This window comes from Hyaena hyaena, unplaced genomic scaffold, assembly GCF_003009895.1.
Source record: "Hyaena hyaena isolate Hyena2069 unplaced genomic scaffold, ASM300989v1 scaffold_317, whole genome shotgun sequence".
Lineage (NCBI taxonomy): Eukaryota > Metazoa > Chordata > Mammalia > Carnivora > Hyaenidae > Hyaena > Hyaena hyaena.
Window position 1 is genome coordinate 1,065,239 of NW_024080950.1, and position 14,688 is coordinate 1,079,926.

General features: G+C 38.3%; 1 protein-coding gene across 1 annotated transcript in view; it reads right to left on the minus strand.

Moving 5' to 3' along the window:
- Positions 1-14,688, minus strand: part of LRP2 (LDL receptor related protein 2) — a 195,612-nt gene that overhangs the window by 118,270 nt on the left and 62,654 nt on the right. The window contains exons 7-13 of the mRNA XM_039248803.1: positions 14,468-14,584; positions 13,029-13,178; positions 11,175-11,294; positions 4,900-5,028; positions 3,022-3,191; positions 1,801-2,018; positions 371-577 (exon numbers count right to left, since the gene is read on the minus strand). Coding sequence (XP_039104734.1) covers positions 371-577; positions 1,801-2,018; positions 3,022-3,191; positions 4,900-5,028; positions 11,175-11,294; positions 13,029-13,178; positions 14,468-14,584 — 1,111 coding nt within the window. The remainder of the gene's footprint in view (positions 1-370; positions 578-1,800; positions 2,019-3,021; positions 3,192-4,899; positions 5,029-11,174; positions 11,295-13,028; positions 13,179-14,467; positions 14,585-14,688) is intronic.

Consider the following 14,688-nt stretch of genomic DNA (forward strand, 5'->3'; position numbering starts at 1 on the left):
TCTCCCCCGCCCAAAAAAATGTCACTACACACAAATGTCAACACAAAAGTCACTCAAGATGTAAGGTCAACCAACAAAGCCATATTTTTTTTTTGAGAGGGGGGAGTGCAAGTGATCAAGGGGCAAAAAAAGAGAGAGGGAAGGAGAGAAGTGGGGCTCACGAGAAGCAGGACTCAAGCTCACCCCATGCGGGACTCAAACTCACCAACCATGAGATCATGACCTAAGCTGAAGTCGGATGCTTAACTGACTGAGTCACCCAGTATCTTAATTTTAAAGTATTTTAATTCTTCCGGTCTCTCTGTATCCCTCCCCATGAATTTTATATACTTTCCCCCAAAAATATGAAGCTATAAAAAATACTTCTTACCTTTGAACTCCATCATAAGTTACAGTCTCAATGTAGTCAAACCGGCAGTCGACCCAGTAAACACGCTTTGATACTATATCCAGGGTTATCCCAGCAGGCCATCCCAATTTTGTTTTTACCAAGTCTTTACGGTTGGTGCCATCCATGAAAGCCCTTTCCACCTTAGGTTCCCCAGAAAGGCTCTTCCAATCAGAGAAAAATAGATAACTACAAAAGAAAAACCAAAGATGACAGTCATTTTACAAGGTTAGGTGGTGTGTTTGGATCAATGGAAATTTCCTCCAGCTGATTAGAGAAGCATGGGAGTATAAAACAACAAAAAAGACTATGAGGGCCACTCAAGAGAGTCAACAACTCCAAACAGCAACTATGAAAATGCATTAATATGGCAGCCTAAAAATTCATATCTTCTTAACTTTCTCCCCTGATCCCTGGCTCCGCCTTCACTTTTTTATACCCAGGAAAACTTACACATACATTTTCAAATGAGCTATCAAACCATTTCCCTCTGTAATTCCCCAGTCTAAGGCATAGTCTACAGAACATATCCATTACCATGAAGTAAAAATGAATAATCATCATTCACCAGCCCTTCAGTAGCCCAAAGTTCAAACAACGGTTCTAAGATCCAACTTTGAAAATCTGAGAGAAAGCTAAGTCTCCTATAACTGTTCTCAAAGTGGACAGAAGGAATATTTGAATTTACACCTGAAGACAAGTAACCATTTCCAATCTTGATGGGGTGATGCCCATTAAACAACTTGTAATTAGGTATTACCATTGTCATCTCAATTCCAGTTTATAACAAGTGCCAAAGCCATCGTTTCAATCTTCTTTCCTCTCTTTAAAAAATTTTATAGCTGGGGGACCTGGGTGGCTCAGTCAGTTATACACACAACTTCAGCTCAGGTCATTATCTCCTGGTTTGTGGATTTGAGCCCCACATCAGACTCTGTGCTAGCAGCTCACAGCCTGGAGCCGGCTTTGGACTTTCTCTGCCCCTCCCCAGCTTGTGCTGTCTATCTCTCTCAAAAATAAACACTAAAAATTAAAAAAAAAAAACAAAAAAAACTTTATAACTAATTCATGTCAGGATGATCATCTTGATGATGGTGAATCAAAAGCGACATTTAGTTGTAACAATATCATTAGATTGGGTCAGATGAGAGTCCAGTCTCTCAGCCAGGCAAATGTGGTGAACATTAAAAATAAAATTCATATCCCCCCAAAAAATCACATACTCTTAGTACACCAGTAGAGGTACACTCCTTTAAAGTTTATATGAAAGGAGACATTAAAAAAAAAGCACGAGTTTTAGAGCCTACAAGAAATCAGAATTAATCTTTATTTAATCCAATGGATGTTTTATATATAAGGGGAAAAATAAAACTCCAAAAATACTAAAACCAGTATATTTTCACATCACTTACCCAAGTGTAGGGTCCACGGCAATTCCTCGAGGATGCCCCAAGTTTTCAGTTATGAGGACAACCCGGTGGCTTCCGTCTATATTTACCAGATCTATGCGGTTGACCTTCGTCTCTACTAAATAAAGTTTATTATTAACCCAATCTACAGCCAGATTCTCTGGATCATCAAGAGAAACAACTTCTTCGATATTTAAGCCATTAATGTCAACCGAAAAAACCTAAAAGAAAAAACAAAATTACATTTCTTAAGCATAACTGTGGGCACTGTTTTCCTATATTCATTCAGTATATTTATGTAAGTTGTACCAGTCAGTCATCTGGATGTAAAAATAAATAATAATAATAAAAATTCTGAGACTTGGTAAGATGGGTTCCTGGGGAGAAAGATTATTTCAACATATATGTAAGGCAAATATAAAAAGTTGAACCTTTTTAAATCCTGAATTTATAATTCTTGGTAGCTATCGAAAGCTTCATTAGAGAATGTGGATTTTTTTGTGGAGGAGGTGATGATGGTTTGTGTTGATTTTTAGCTTTAATCAAATCAGTATTGTTAGTAATCTAAATTCTCATTTTTTAGAAACTTTATGCAAGTCATCACATAATTGAATTAAAATTTCATTAATAGTACAGGAAATTTAAGAGTAAGAAATAACATTCCATAACTCTTTATAAGTCTCTAAAATTTATGTTTTTAAAAAAATCTCTATTGCATCACTCAAGGTTGAAATTAAATCTGTCACACTTTCCAAATAAGACAGAATAATGAAATTTTGGCTGTTAAACAAAATGCTGTCAATATTTGTTAACGAATCTCCCATTACAGTTCCATTTAGAAGATGCCGGTAAAATCTGATTTTTATCATCCAAAGAAGCAGAGTAGTTTTTACATTTTAAATGATCAAGTGTCAAAAATTACTACCAAATATCTATCCAGTTTTGAAAGAATGTCTACTATTTCTTTTAATTAGGCTTTTGGACTCAATTTCGAATAAAATTAAAAGTTGCTCAAGGCTAATTCATATAATAGACTGCTTTGTTTAATAGGTCACATGTAATAGTATAGCATGGAAAAGGTGCTGATTAACATAAAATATCTCAAGGGCCTTTTTTTGTTAGAAAACAAAAGAACTTTCCACTCCCCCAAAAATGAAAGCTATCAACACTCTGTGCTTGGGGTTCTATCAGCTCCCAAGCTACACTCCTGAAATTTCTATTTACCTTATCTTGCACCGTGTCAGTCCAAAAGACTCTGTGTAGGTGATAGTGAAAATCCACACCCACAACCACTCCACGATTTTGAGACTCCACGAGCATCGAAAAGTTCCTTCCATGAATATCACCAATTAGCAAATCCCGACCGTTGGAGAAGATAACAGAGGCCTGCTCAACTAAATGTGAAGAAGAAAGGTATTATAGCTCCTTCCAGTGAACAAATATATGCATATCACTCTCTGGAGAACTTACAACTGATAGGCTTCCTGTCTTTTCAAATTCTTCTTTTTTGTTATCTTATTTGATTTTAAAATAAACTTCTGAAGCAGGCATATGGGTATCACTCTACCCAGTTTACCGATAAGCAAATGGAGGCACAAAGATGCTTGATGAACTGTCCAAAATCAAAGTAAGTTAGGAACAGAGTCTACCAAGAATTCAAGTGTCCTGACTGCTAGTCCAATGCACTTTGAAGGACACTTAGGGGAATACATCAGGTATTTTCAAGAATCCTCTATGACATGGGCACCTGACCCCATGAACAACTTCAGATTGTGTAAAGCACAGAACGTATCTTAAGGATTACTGGGAAATCACTGTGAAAAATATGGCAATGAAGATCCAAATCTGCTTTACCTACAAACTCACAAGCATTCAAAATGGCACATGAACTTCAAGGTTTTCTTCACAGTCTTGTTTGCAATGGTAAAGGATAAAAAAAAATAATAATATAAAAGTCCATTAGTAGGGGACTAGTTAAATAACACACATCAAAAAATGGAAAATTATGCCACCATAAAAAAAGAGTGAAGAAAAGACCTCTGTGTTGATACACATCAGTAAATGCAGAACTGTGTACATAGAAAAATAGAATTAAAACCTATATTTGTACATTCTTATTTACGCATTTAACGATCTCTAGAGTTGAAATAAACAATGATTATCCATGGGAGAGGGGAAGTGGAAACTGGGCAGAGAAATATCCATGAGAGAACAGAAGTGTAATTTGGGCAGAGAGAAACAGTGATGGAGAAATACATTTTTATAGTTTAGAGTTTTTGAACATATGAATTTATTATCCATTCAAAAATAAATACATTTGTTAAAAATTAACTGTGACAAAAAGTTACTACACAGCAAGTCAGATTTTGTACAGGAAAATAACTTGGAAATGGGAAATTCATCAATTATATGAGTAGATAAATTTCGGAAGGCCTCCAAAGAAACTTCAAAATGATGTGCAGGGAAAAAAAACATTGGAAAAAAGGAACAAAGTCAAGATCTTCTTAGCCTCAGAAATGCATGATGCAATGACAAAATGTTCGGGGGAAGGGGAGTATCTTTTCTTAAACAGATTTTCCCCTTAATTTTCTATACTACAGTACTCCTAGATTCATTCTAAAAAAATCATCCAGAATGAGGGCATGCCCCAAAATTCCAATCCAGGTTTCATAGGTCCATTTGGAACCACTCCTAAATGTTTCATAAACAATGACAAAAGTATTTCTATAGATACTAGTCACCCACATTTATGGTAGGTAAATTATTTAAAATTTAAATGTACAAGTAATAATCCACAATTAAATGTGGCAGATGACACAAAAACTCAGACCCCAAGCAAACAAGCAACCATTATTAAAAAAAAAAAAAAACAGAAAACAAAAAACATGAATAGACATAATCCACAAATTGGTCCCTAAGAATCAAAGTATGAAATTAATATGGACCCATTCTTCCAGCAGCAGGGCCCACTCCTAATTGGAGATGATAAAACCCTGCTAACCACATAAATGCTGATATTTCTTTTGTTATCTGCTATGGAAGGAGGATATTAGTAATAAGTTTTGTATTCCAAGATATAACAAGTATCCTTAAGTGACTCACAGGAAGTATTAGCTTTGCAATGCCGCTGATGCTCCAAGACATACCCTTCCGCGCAGTGGCACCGGTGATGGTCCCCTCGGTCTTCACATATTTGGTCACAAGCTCCCCATATCTGGCAACTTTTAAATTCTGCCACATAGTAAATAAACATTTGTAATCATGTCTACCAGCATTTTTTGAGCACACTCTGACAAAAATCTTGAACAGGTTATATAAGAATGTGGTGATGTTCATAACTAAATAAGTACCTTCTGGAAGTAGCCCAGATTCTAGGTATACAATAAAAAATAGGAATTCAGAACAGACATTTCGTATTATGGAAAATCCAAAAGGATTTGAACAGTACTTTAAAATCTTCACAAAGGACAATTTTACAGAGGATGCACAGCACTACTGAGATTCGTAGCCTTGTGGTATTGCACTTAATTTATTAATGTTGATTTACAAAATATCTGAATTTCTTTTCTTTCTCATATAGTAGCCACAAGCCAAGGGTAGCTTCCCAAACTTATATTTAAATTAATTAAGATGAAATAAAATTAGGGGCACCTGGGGTGGTTCAACTGGTTAAGCATCCAACTCTTGATTGATCTCATGGTTTGCACACTGACAGTATGGAGCCTGCTTGGGATTCTCTCTCTGCCCCTCCTGCTCTGCCCTTCCTTCCCTGCTCTCTCTCTTTCTCTCTCAAAATGAATAAATATTTAAAAAATAAAATAAATCAAATGAAATAAAATTAATAATTCATTTTCTTGGTCTTACTTGCCATATTTCAAGTGATATGATCAGTGGTTACCCTATTTGAAAATATAGATATAGTACATTTCCACCATGGCAGAAATTTCTATTAGACAGTGCTACATTAGAAGAAAGTAAGACCGGCCTTATACCCATCCCCTCCAGAAGATATAAAACTGTAACTGCAAAAAAGTACTTGGAAAGATCCATTTGCACAGCTGCCTTTCTTCTGATGTCAAAAATTATAACCAAAATTAAAGTTAAATTATTTTTAAGACATGAAAAATATCTCTTCTACTTATTCATTAACTTCTTATTCATTCATTTAATTAAGTGTTCCTTGAAAGCAATTACATGGCCAAGCTCCGCTTACTGCCACCATTGCCCATAGTTCTACTGTGTAAAACTGACAATAAACAATATAATGTATTACAATGTATAAACAATACAATGGGGGGGCGGGGGGATAAGCAGATGGAACACAAGATATAAAGAGTCTTTCTCAAAGACTGTACAGCTGAAGGGGTACAGAAATTGTCCTATCCTTAGTAGACTGTTACCAAATATTTCATTTGACCCTCCAAGTTCACATCTACTCTCAGCCTCCTTCACCCTGCTCTCTTTAACTGGGAGGAAGACCATCATATCTATACCAACAGGTCCTCAGTAAATTATAATTTCTGAAAGCACTCTCCACATTTCTAGGACCTGATTACACTTGCAACAAATGTCAGAGTTGTGAACTGAGTTCTACCATACCTGCTGGGGGGCCCACCATCTCACAACTCCCCAACTACAAAGCTGGAGAAAGTCCTGGGATCAAGCTAAAGTTTCCAGTTTTCCCTCAAGATCAACTATAACAACATGGGCCTTCATATCTTTCTTTCCAAAGACTGTGACTAACCAAAGGGAGATATTAATCCGATTTGGACATAACAAGGTAAAAGGCATGTGAGTATAAATAAAAGGCCCCTTCATGATTTATCTCTTCTGTGCCCTCACCTCAGCCCTGAGAAAGCACCACCTGAGGCTTCGCCTCAGTAAAAATGAAAGTACAGGATATTCGCCCTCAAACTCCCAGAATGTCATGACCTCATTTTGAGTGCAAGACCGATGAGAATATATCTAAGGGCCTGTAATCACCCTGGGAGCAGGAGTTCTGATGTCAAACAGAAGAAAACCAAAGGTGAAGAAGTCATAACTAGGAATTCTGAGGTGCAAATCCCCTTCCTATTACCTGGGCTACAAAGTACTTTACAGGTTGAGAGTGTATAAAATCAGTGTCACTTTTAATGAATGAATAAGATTATACTCTGCATTATTGATAAAAATGAAGGGTAATTATATACACCAGCCAAAGTGAAAACAAGAAAAATGAAAGTAGACTTGAGGCTTTTCATGAGAAGAGAAAAGCAGTGCAAACTGTCTAAAACCCTAAAACACTGCTTTACAATACCACCTTCTACCCCATTGCCTTTATCTATTTTTCTTTCCTTTTTATCCTTTATCACCTCATACCAACAGATACTACTTTGAAAATAATTCAAAAACCCCTTTTTAGCTTAGACCCCCTTGGACACTGTCGGATCAATCTGGTTGTCTGAAATCCCACCATGCCGAATGACCTCCCTGCCCTAACTCCGAACCAAGATGTCATTCCGTCAACAAACAGCATGTCCTGTCAATCAGAAACAATGACCCTGGTAAACTGCTTCAGCACGTGTCAGAGGCTCCACAGCCATGTCAAGACTACCAGAGGCAGATGAATGGTACAAGTACACAAGATTTCGTGTCAGGATTATTCGATTTTATTCTTGATTACCACTGAGGCATTCACTGGAGAGCCGTGTCTAAGATGATAGATGTCACATAGGTTTGTTTCCAACACCTGAGGCCTCTGTAATGAGTCAGCCATGCAGAGTATCACAGCCATAAGGAGAGTGTTTATTGAGTTCAAATGCTTGAAAGAGCAAACCAAAAGAATTTCCCTAAAAGCTCAGCTAAAACAAGTGTTAACTGGTTTCATAATGTCATATATCCAAAATAATGTGTTCTTTTTACAAAGAGAGCAAAATATAGTCTATGAAATAAATGTTAACCCAGCTTCAAAACTCGGGGGATAAAGAACACATCTTTGAAAAACAGAGATCACAGAAAAGGTCTCTATAGATGGCACGGGGCCTAAAAGTCGCAAAGGCCCCCAACTGCAGACTTTTGATCTCATCTCCAAATGAAGTTATCTGTACTAAAGGTCCAAGCACATACTGCAGGGATGAAAAGACGTTCATCATGGAAGTTAAAACTAGTGCTGAAGTACCAGACCAACTACTTCCAGTGTGCTAGGAACTGGGTGTATTCTATAAACCCTGAAATTATCTTGTGCCACAGCATAATATGGAATTTTCTATATTACATTCACCAGTAGGTTAAATGTATTTTTTAAAAACTCATTACGACAGTTTTTCATGTATTTCAGACTTCAAAACAAAGAGACCCAGTAGCCTCTGACAAGTAGCTCTAGGCACTTGAAACCCAAAGCTCGTCATAGACTTAGATACTGGGGGACTTGGGGTGGAGGGAGTGTTGGTAAATGTGCTATCGAGACTCTGGGGTGCAAAAAAACAATGTCTAAGAACAGGCTGTAGGGCATCACAAGACTAAGCCAGGGATTCTGAAAGAGCAATCACTTTTACTGAATAGAAGTCACAGCCTATCAAGTTCCAAATGCAAGGCAGCTCGGCTGCATCTCCTCTTCGGAATTGAGAGAGGTAGAAAAGAGAAGCTGATAGAATACTGACAATGTGGCTTCTGGTATTTCTGTTGGAATTCCTTTTCTACTAAGAGAAAGGAGAAATGCCTAGAGAACTAAAAAGACTAGAAATCGAATTGGCAGGTGGGTGGCAATAAGGGGGCTGGGGGATGGGGAGGCACCTGACAATTGCCAAAGACAAAGGAGCAACTTCAACCCATAGTGAGCAGCACTCTGAGGAAACGGGGATGAACCTTCACAGGGAAGCCAGGCAACCCAGGCAGGGGCTCCAAAGTCAGAAAACCACCCACTCATGTGAAGAGTATTTTTTAATTACCTGAACGCATCCCCAGTGTGATGTTGGTGGTGGTGAAAATGATGATGATGGTAATAATAAAACACAAAAAGTGTCCTAATCTCATTTAATGCCCATTGCAGATCATAATCTTTTATTTGTAGAATATTTTCAAATGACTAGAAATTTGGGGGCTTCCTTAAATAATTCTGAGTTGTCTCTGAGTCTTCAGAATCTCTTGGGGTGACTTGCACAAAGCACACGTCTTATTTTATATGCATGTCTTGTCCTGTGACATGCCTTATATTCAACAAGTAACTATACTGTTACTTCAGAGGAAAAAATCAGATCATGGGCAAACTTTGGGGCATGGTCCCAACATTAGAAACTTAAAATGCCTTTGGACACCACAAGGACCACCTTAATTGCGCTGCTCTACTGGATATAAAAATCTTGTTTTTCTTGGCATACAACACAATAATGAGTCAGATTATAATGGTTTTCATAACGCTGAGGAATAGACTTTCTCAAAAGTTCCAAGTTAAATTTGTAAACCAGAGTTAATTTGTGGCATTAAATTTTTTCTGGCTGTGAATAGTTATTAAGATCAACAATATCTGGGGCGCCTGGGTAGCTCAGTCAGTTAAGCATCTGACTTCACCTCAGGTCATGATCTCACAGTTTGTGAGTTCGATGCCCATGGCAGGCTCTGTGCTGTCAGCTTGGAGCCTGGAGACCTCTTTAAATTCTGTGTCTCTCTCTGCCCCTTTCCTGCTTATTCTCTCTCTCTCTCTCTCTCTCTCTCTCTCTCTCTTGCTCTCGCTCTCTCTCTTCCTCTCACAAAATTAAAAAAAAACTTTAAAAAATTAAAGAAAGATCAACCATATTTGATACAGTATAATCAAATTGGAAGCCAAAAGCTGAGATTAAAGACTGAGTAACTTCATCGGGTTCATCCAAACTCAGTATCTTTGGCCAAATTATATTGATATTTTGGAAATTATTTCAGAAGTACTTTTGTAAAAGCATTTCTTACATATTCCATGTCTCTTTTTATTCAGAAAGCCCTGAAGAACCCCTCTCATTTGTAAGTCTATCAAAAGAACACAAATATCCTGGGAAAACTCTGAATTATCTACCTTTTGAGATCCATAGATGACTACCAAACTTAATTTTAATGAATCATCACAGCTGCATTCCAGATGCCCTTTTGCCAACACCAGTAAAAACAAAGTTGTGTTGTTGTTGTTTTAAACCTCTATGCACACTTTTTGCTAATAGGTTTGTTGTTTGTGTATCAAAAATTAGAAAGAAGGAAAGAGAAATAAGAGTATTAAAAATCCATTGTTTAAGTCCTACAAAAACTTCAAAATTGATGATACTTGTCCATAGTAGTTCTCCTATAAGACCCCATCCTAATCACAGAAGGATGCAAAGCCAGATCACATCACACTCAAAAATTTCTTACATTCTTACAATTCAGATAAGAGAGCTGTGGGAAATATCTGGTGCACCAGCATCTAGTTCAATGCCATCCAGATGAAGCAAAATGATAGTGTTTGCTCTTGAACCAAGCTTCAAGAAACTTCAAGTAGATGTGAAATCAATAGGATTAACAACCAGCATGGCATGGGCACTGACTGGCCCTCAGTGAACAGTGAGATCATGAACTGTGTTACGTGACCGCTCTTTAGTTGCTGTGTCCTGAAGAGGTACTAGCATCCTAGAGAAGATGTCAGGGAAGAGACAAGGCCATGTGGTAAGACATCCACATGCATGTTATACTGTATTAAATAACCAATATGGCCACACCAACCCTGTTTCCAAATACTTGAAAAGAAAACATAACAAGATTTCTTCCTTCATGAGGTTGTAGACAGGTTGCTAGCCAACTCACTCAAAAGAACCACTCTTGGGGCACCTGGGTGGCTAAGTCAGTTGAGCATCTGACTTCGGCTCAGGTCATGATCTTTCAGTTCGTGAGTTTGAGCCCCACGTCAGGCTCTGTACCTGACAGTTCAGAGCCTGGAGCCTGCTTCAGATTCTGCGTCTCCCACTCTCTCTGACCCTCCACTGCTCATGCTGCCTGCCTCTCTCTCTCTCTCTCTTCTCAGAAATAAATTAAAAATTAAAAAAAAAAATAACATGGATCTGTATCCATTGCTTGCATAATACAAGGTTGAATTAAGGTTGCATCTGTCTCTGCCCATCCCCCCCCCATGCTGTGTCTCTCTTTGTCTCAAAAATAAATAAACATTAAAAAATTTTTTTTGAAAGAACCACTCTTTTGCCTTATGCAGTTCACAAAATTTTCTCAGACTTAAAACTTGATATGTAAAACTTCATAAGTTTTCTATGGGGACTGTGTTGCTTTTTGTTATAAAGATCGACACTCTCATCCACAACCACAAACCCCTTGATGTCAGAGACCACAGAACCCATCAGTGCCGCCACACCGTGATGAAACACAAGGCGCTCCCACCTGTCACTTACCAACACAGTGGGTGGTGTCATTTTGGTCAACAATTAAACGAAGGGGACAATAACACATCCCTCCAGTTGGTGATCTGCGGCAATGGTACTCACAGAGCATTACATTACACAAATGCCCTTCTAAACAGAGAAAAACAATTTGTTAAATGAATGGTGACCTCTGGACAAGACTAATTTACCCTTAAAGTAAAAGCTTCTTTTATCAAACCTAAAAGTTAAGTAGCATGTAGTAGAGACATAGACATCATTACTATTCAAGCCTTACTGCAATATTATGCAAAAAAAGAGCAATCATATTTTTAAAAAATAAATCCTTTTAAAGTTATAACTGTATGCAATTATAAATCATCTTAAGGACTATTTATGGAAAAATCAGGTCATAAGCCTATCCTTTTGTCTACATAGTAGGAAAAAAAGTTAAGAATTCCCAAGTGACTGGATTGAGAATAACATAAAACATGTTAACCATGGCCACTTTTAAACAACTATTGGATAATTTATAGAGTACACTATTGATGGAATCAAGGTAATAAATTGTATTCCCTTATAGGACAGTCAGTTGTCCAGAGTTGATGGGTTGATGGTGGAGGGATATTCTACAACCACAGAAAAAGAAAAAAGAAAAACTGGAGTGCCTGGGTGGCTCAGTCGGTTAAGCTTTAATTCAAGTTAAGTGTTTTTGGATGAGATTATGATCTTATGTTTTATGATTCGAGTCCTGCATCAGACTCCATGCTGACAGTGCAGCACCTGCTTGGGATTCTCTCTCTCTGATTCTCTCTCTCCCTCCCTCTCTTTCTCCCTAGCTGTAGAGATAGATGATAGATAAATAAGAAAAAAGAAAAACGAATATAAGGTATATGTCCCAGAAATCAGAAGCTTCTTTTTTTGAATATAATCAGACAAGACTTTTCCATAAGTATAACCCAGGGAATAAAATCTCCAGAACACCTTTAGAATCATCAAAGTTGCCATTAAGACCATTCTACCTGGGTGACAAGGAAAACACCACAAATATTCTGAAGTTCTTCCCAGTAAGAGATGGAGTCTGTTTCATCAACCCATTGAATCTAGGCTTGGCCAGATGACTTGCTTTGGCAATAACACATTTAGTAAACATGACCTAAGAAGAGGTTTAAAAGAGCTCATTCATGGGGCGCCTGGGTGGCTCAGTCACTTAAGCGTCCGACTTCAGCTCAGGTCATGATCTCATGGTTTGTGGGTTCAAGCCCCATGTCGGGCTCTGTGCTCAGAGCCTGGAGCCTGTTTCAGATTCTATGTCTCCCTCTCTCTCTGACCTTCCCCTGCTTATGCTGTCTCTCTCTCTCTCTGAAATAAATATAACATTAAAAATTAAAAAAAAAAAAAAAAGAGCTCATTCACTAGGGTTTGCTTTTTCTATCACCATGTGGAAAGAGATTGGACTGGGTTTTTATTTTAATATCTTTGATGTGTCAGTGAGCTGGTCTAGACCATGAGAACTTCCTAGCCAACCCACAGAACCATAAGAAACAAATATAACTTGGTTTAAGCCAGTAAGTTTTGGGATAGTTATGCAAACACCAATACTCTCTGAATTTGGCAATCTATTAGAGAAAAACAGAAACCTTTTTATCTCAGGGGTGCCTGGGTGGCTCAGCGGGTTAAGCTTCCTACTTCAGCTCAAGTGATGATCTCATGGTTTGTGTGTTCAAACCCCACATTGGGCTATCTGCTGTCAGCACAGAGCCTTTTTTGGATCCTCTGTCTCCCTCTCCTCCCCACTTCACTCATGTGTGCTCTCTTCCTCTCTCTCAAAAACAATTTTTTAAAAGTCTTTACCTGAAAACTACCCAGATAAATTTCCATACTCACCACAAAATAGTCCTTTGGCACTATTAGTTTCATCTTCTCCTCCTGGACAATCTAACTTCCCATCACAAACACTGGTAACTGAGATGCATTTTCCAGACTCTGGACAAGCCCATTCGCCTGGGTAACATTCATGAACCCGAGTACTGAGGTCTGCAGAGGAGCAGAAGAGTCACAGGCTACACGAGAAGCCAACTCTTTTTAATCATTATAGAGAATATACACCAGGTGGACAAGTGAAGTCTACAAGTGATCTAAACTACTAATTTCTAATCATACTACTGGCCTTTTATTGGGATTCTGAGAAGTGGCAAATGGAATTATTCAAATTCCATTCTAGGGTAGGCACCAGTTTATAAGAGTAAGAAGAGACATGGACCTGAATTATCAAACAAACTAGATTAATAACCCCTAGAAGAAAATGCAGTTAATTTAAATCATGAATCATAGAACTAAGGCTATCAAGGTAATACTAGGATTCCTGAGTTTTTACTTTGTTTTTCTCTGTCCTTTTTTTTTTTGGTGTTTTGATTTTTTTTTTTTCTTTAGTGTAATGTCATCAGTGTAAGAAAAACTACGACTATACTGCAGGAATACTATTTCTTGGGAAAGCAAAACCAATGGGTCTTCTCCAAGCATCACTCTTATTACATCAGAGGCTGGAACAGTACAGAACTTGCCTTATGCTGTGGGTGTTAGTAACTTCTGAACTGTTGGAGGTACTGCTGGTGAAGGAGGTGAATATCATTGGCAATTTCCTTCTCAAAGAATCTTGAAACAATTCCCTGGGTAGCAGCCTCTCCTGCAACTACCAATCCCTAACTCTTTCACTCATGCTGGTGGTGGCCTCTCTTCCACCACTGGATGTCAGTGACTCCTGTGGTTGAAAATCCGAATTTGACAACGAAAAAGTCAGCATGCATTACAGAAGGGGAACAGAGTAGAGTGCCCCACCTATTCTGCTTTAATGATGATGACGGGAAAGAGATCATAATTTATTCTCTAATTGGGTTCAATGTCTTTTTAAGGAAAGCCAGTGGAGTCACCTCCTTCTGCCCCACCCAGTAAATTACTTAAAATGCAGGCAATCCTGAGACTCGCTTGTCACACAGATAATTTCTAACAAGGGGAGTAGGAACACAAGTTCTAAAAAACACGTTAAGAAAATGCTTTCCAGGGGCGCCTGGGTGGCTTAGTCGGTTAAGCGTCCGACTTTCGCTTGGGTCATGATCTCGCGGTTCGTGGGTTCGAGCCCCGTGTCGGGCTCTGTGCTGACTGCCAGCTCGGAGCCTGGAGCCTGTTTCAGAGTCTGTGTCTCCCTCTCTCTCTGACCCTCCCCTGCTCACGCTGTCTCTATCTCTCTCTCCTAGAAATAAATAAAAATATTTAAAAAAAAAAAAAAGAAAAGAAAATGCTTTCCAATAAGAATCTCTTCTCCTTACCACATCCATTTTCATCTCCATTATCTCTGCAGTCACTCTCTCCGTCACAGACCTTATTTTGACTAATGCAGTAGCCGTTGGAGCAAGTGAACTGGTTACCTTTGCAGGTCTCGTAGGCTGGAAGAAAACAGCAGCTGCACTCGAAAGATACAAACCACTTGGGAAAAATCAAGAAGTTCAACTCACTGCCTAAACTGAAATAAAACTATGTCAATTTAGTC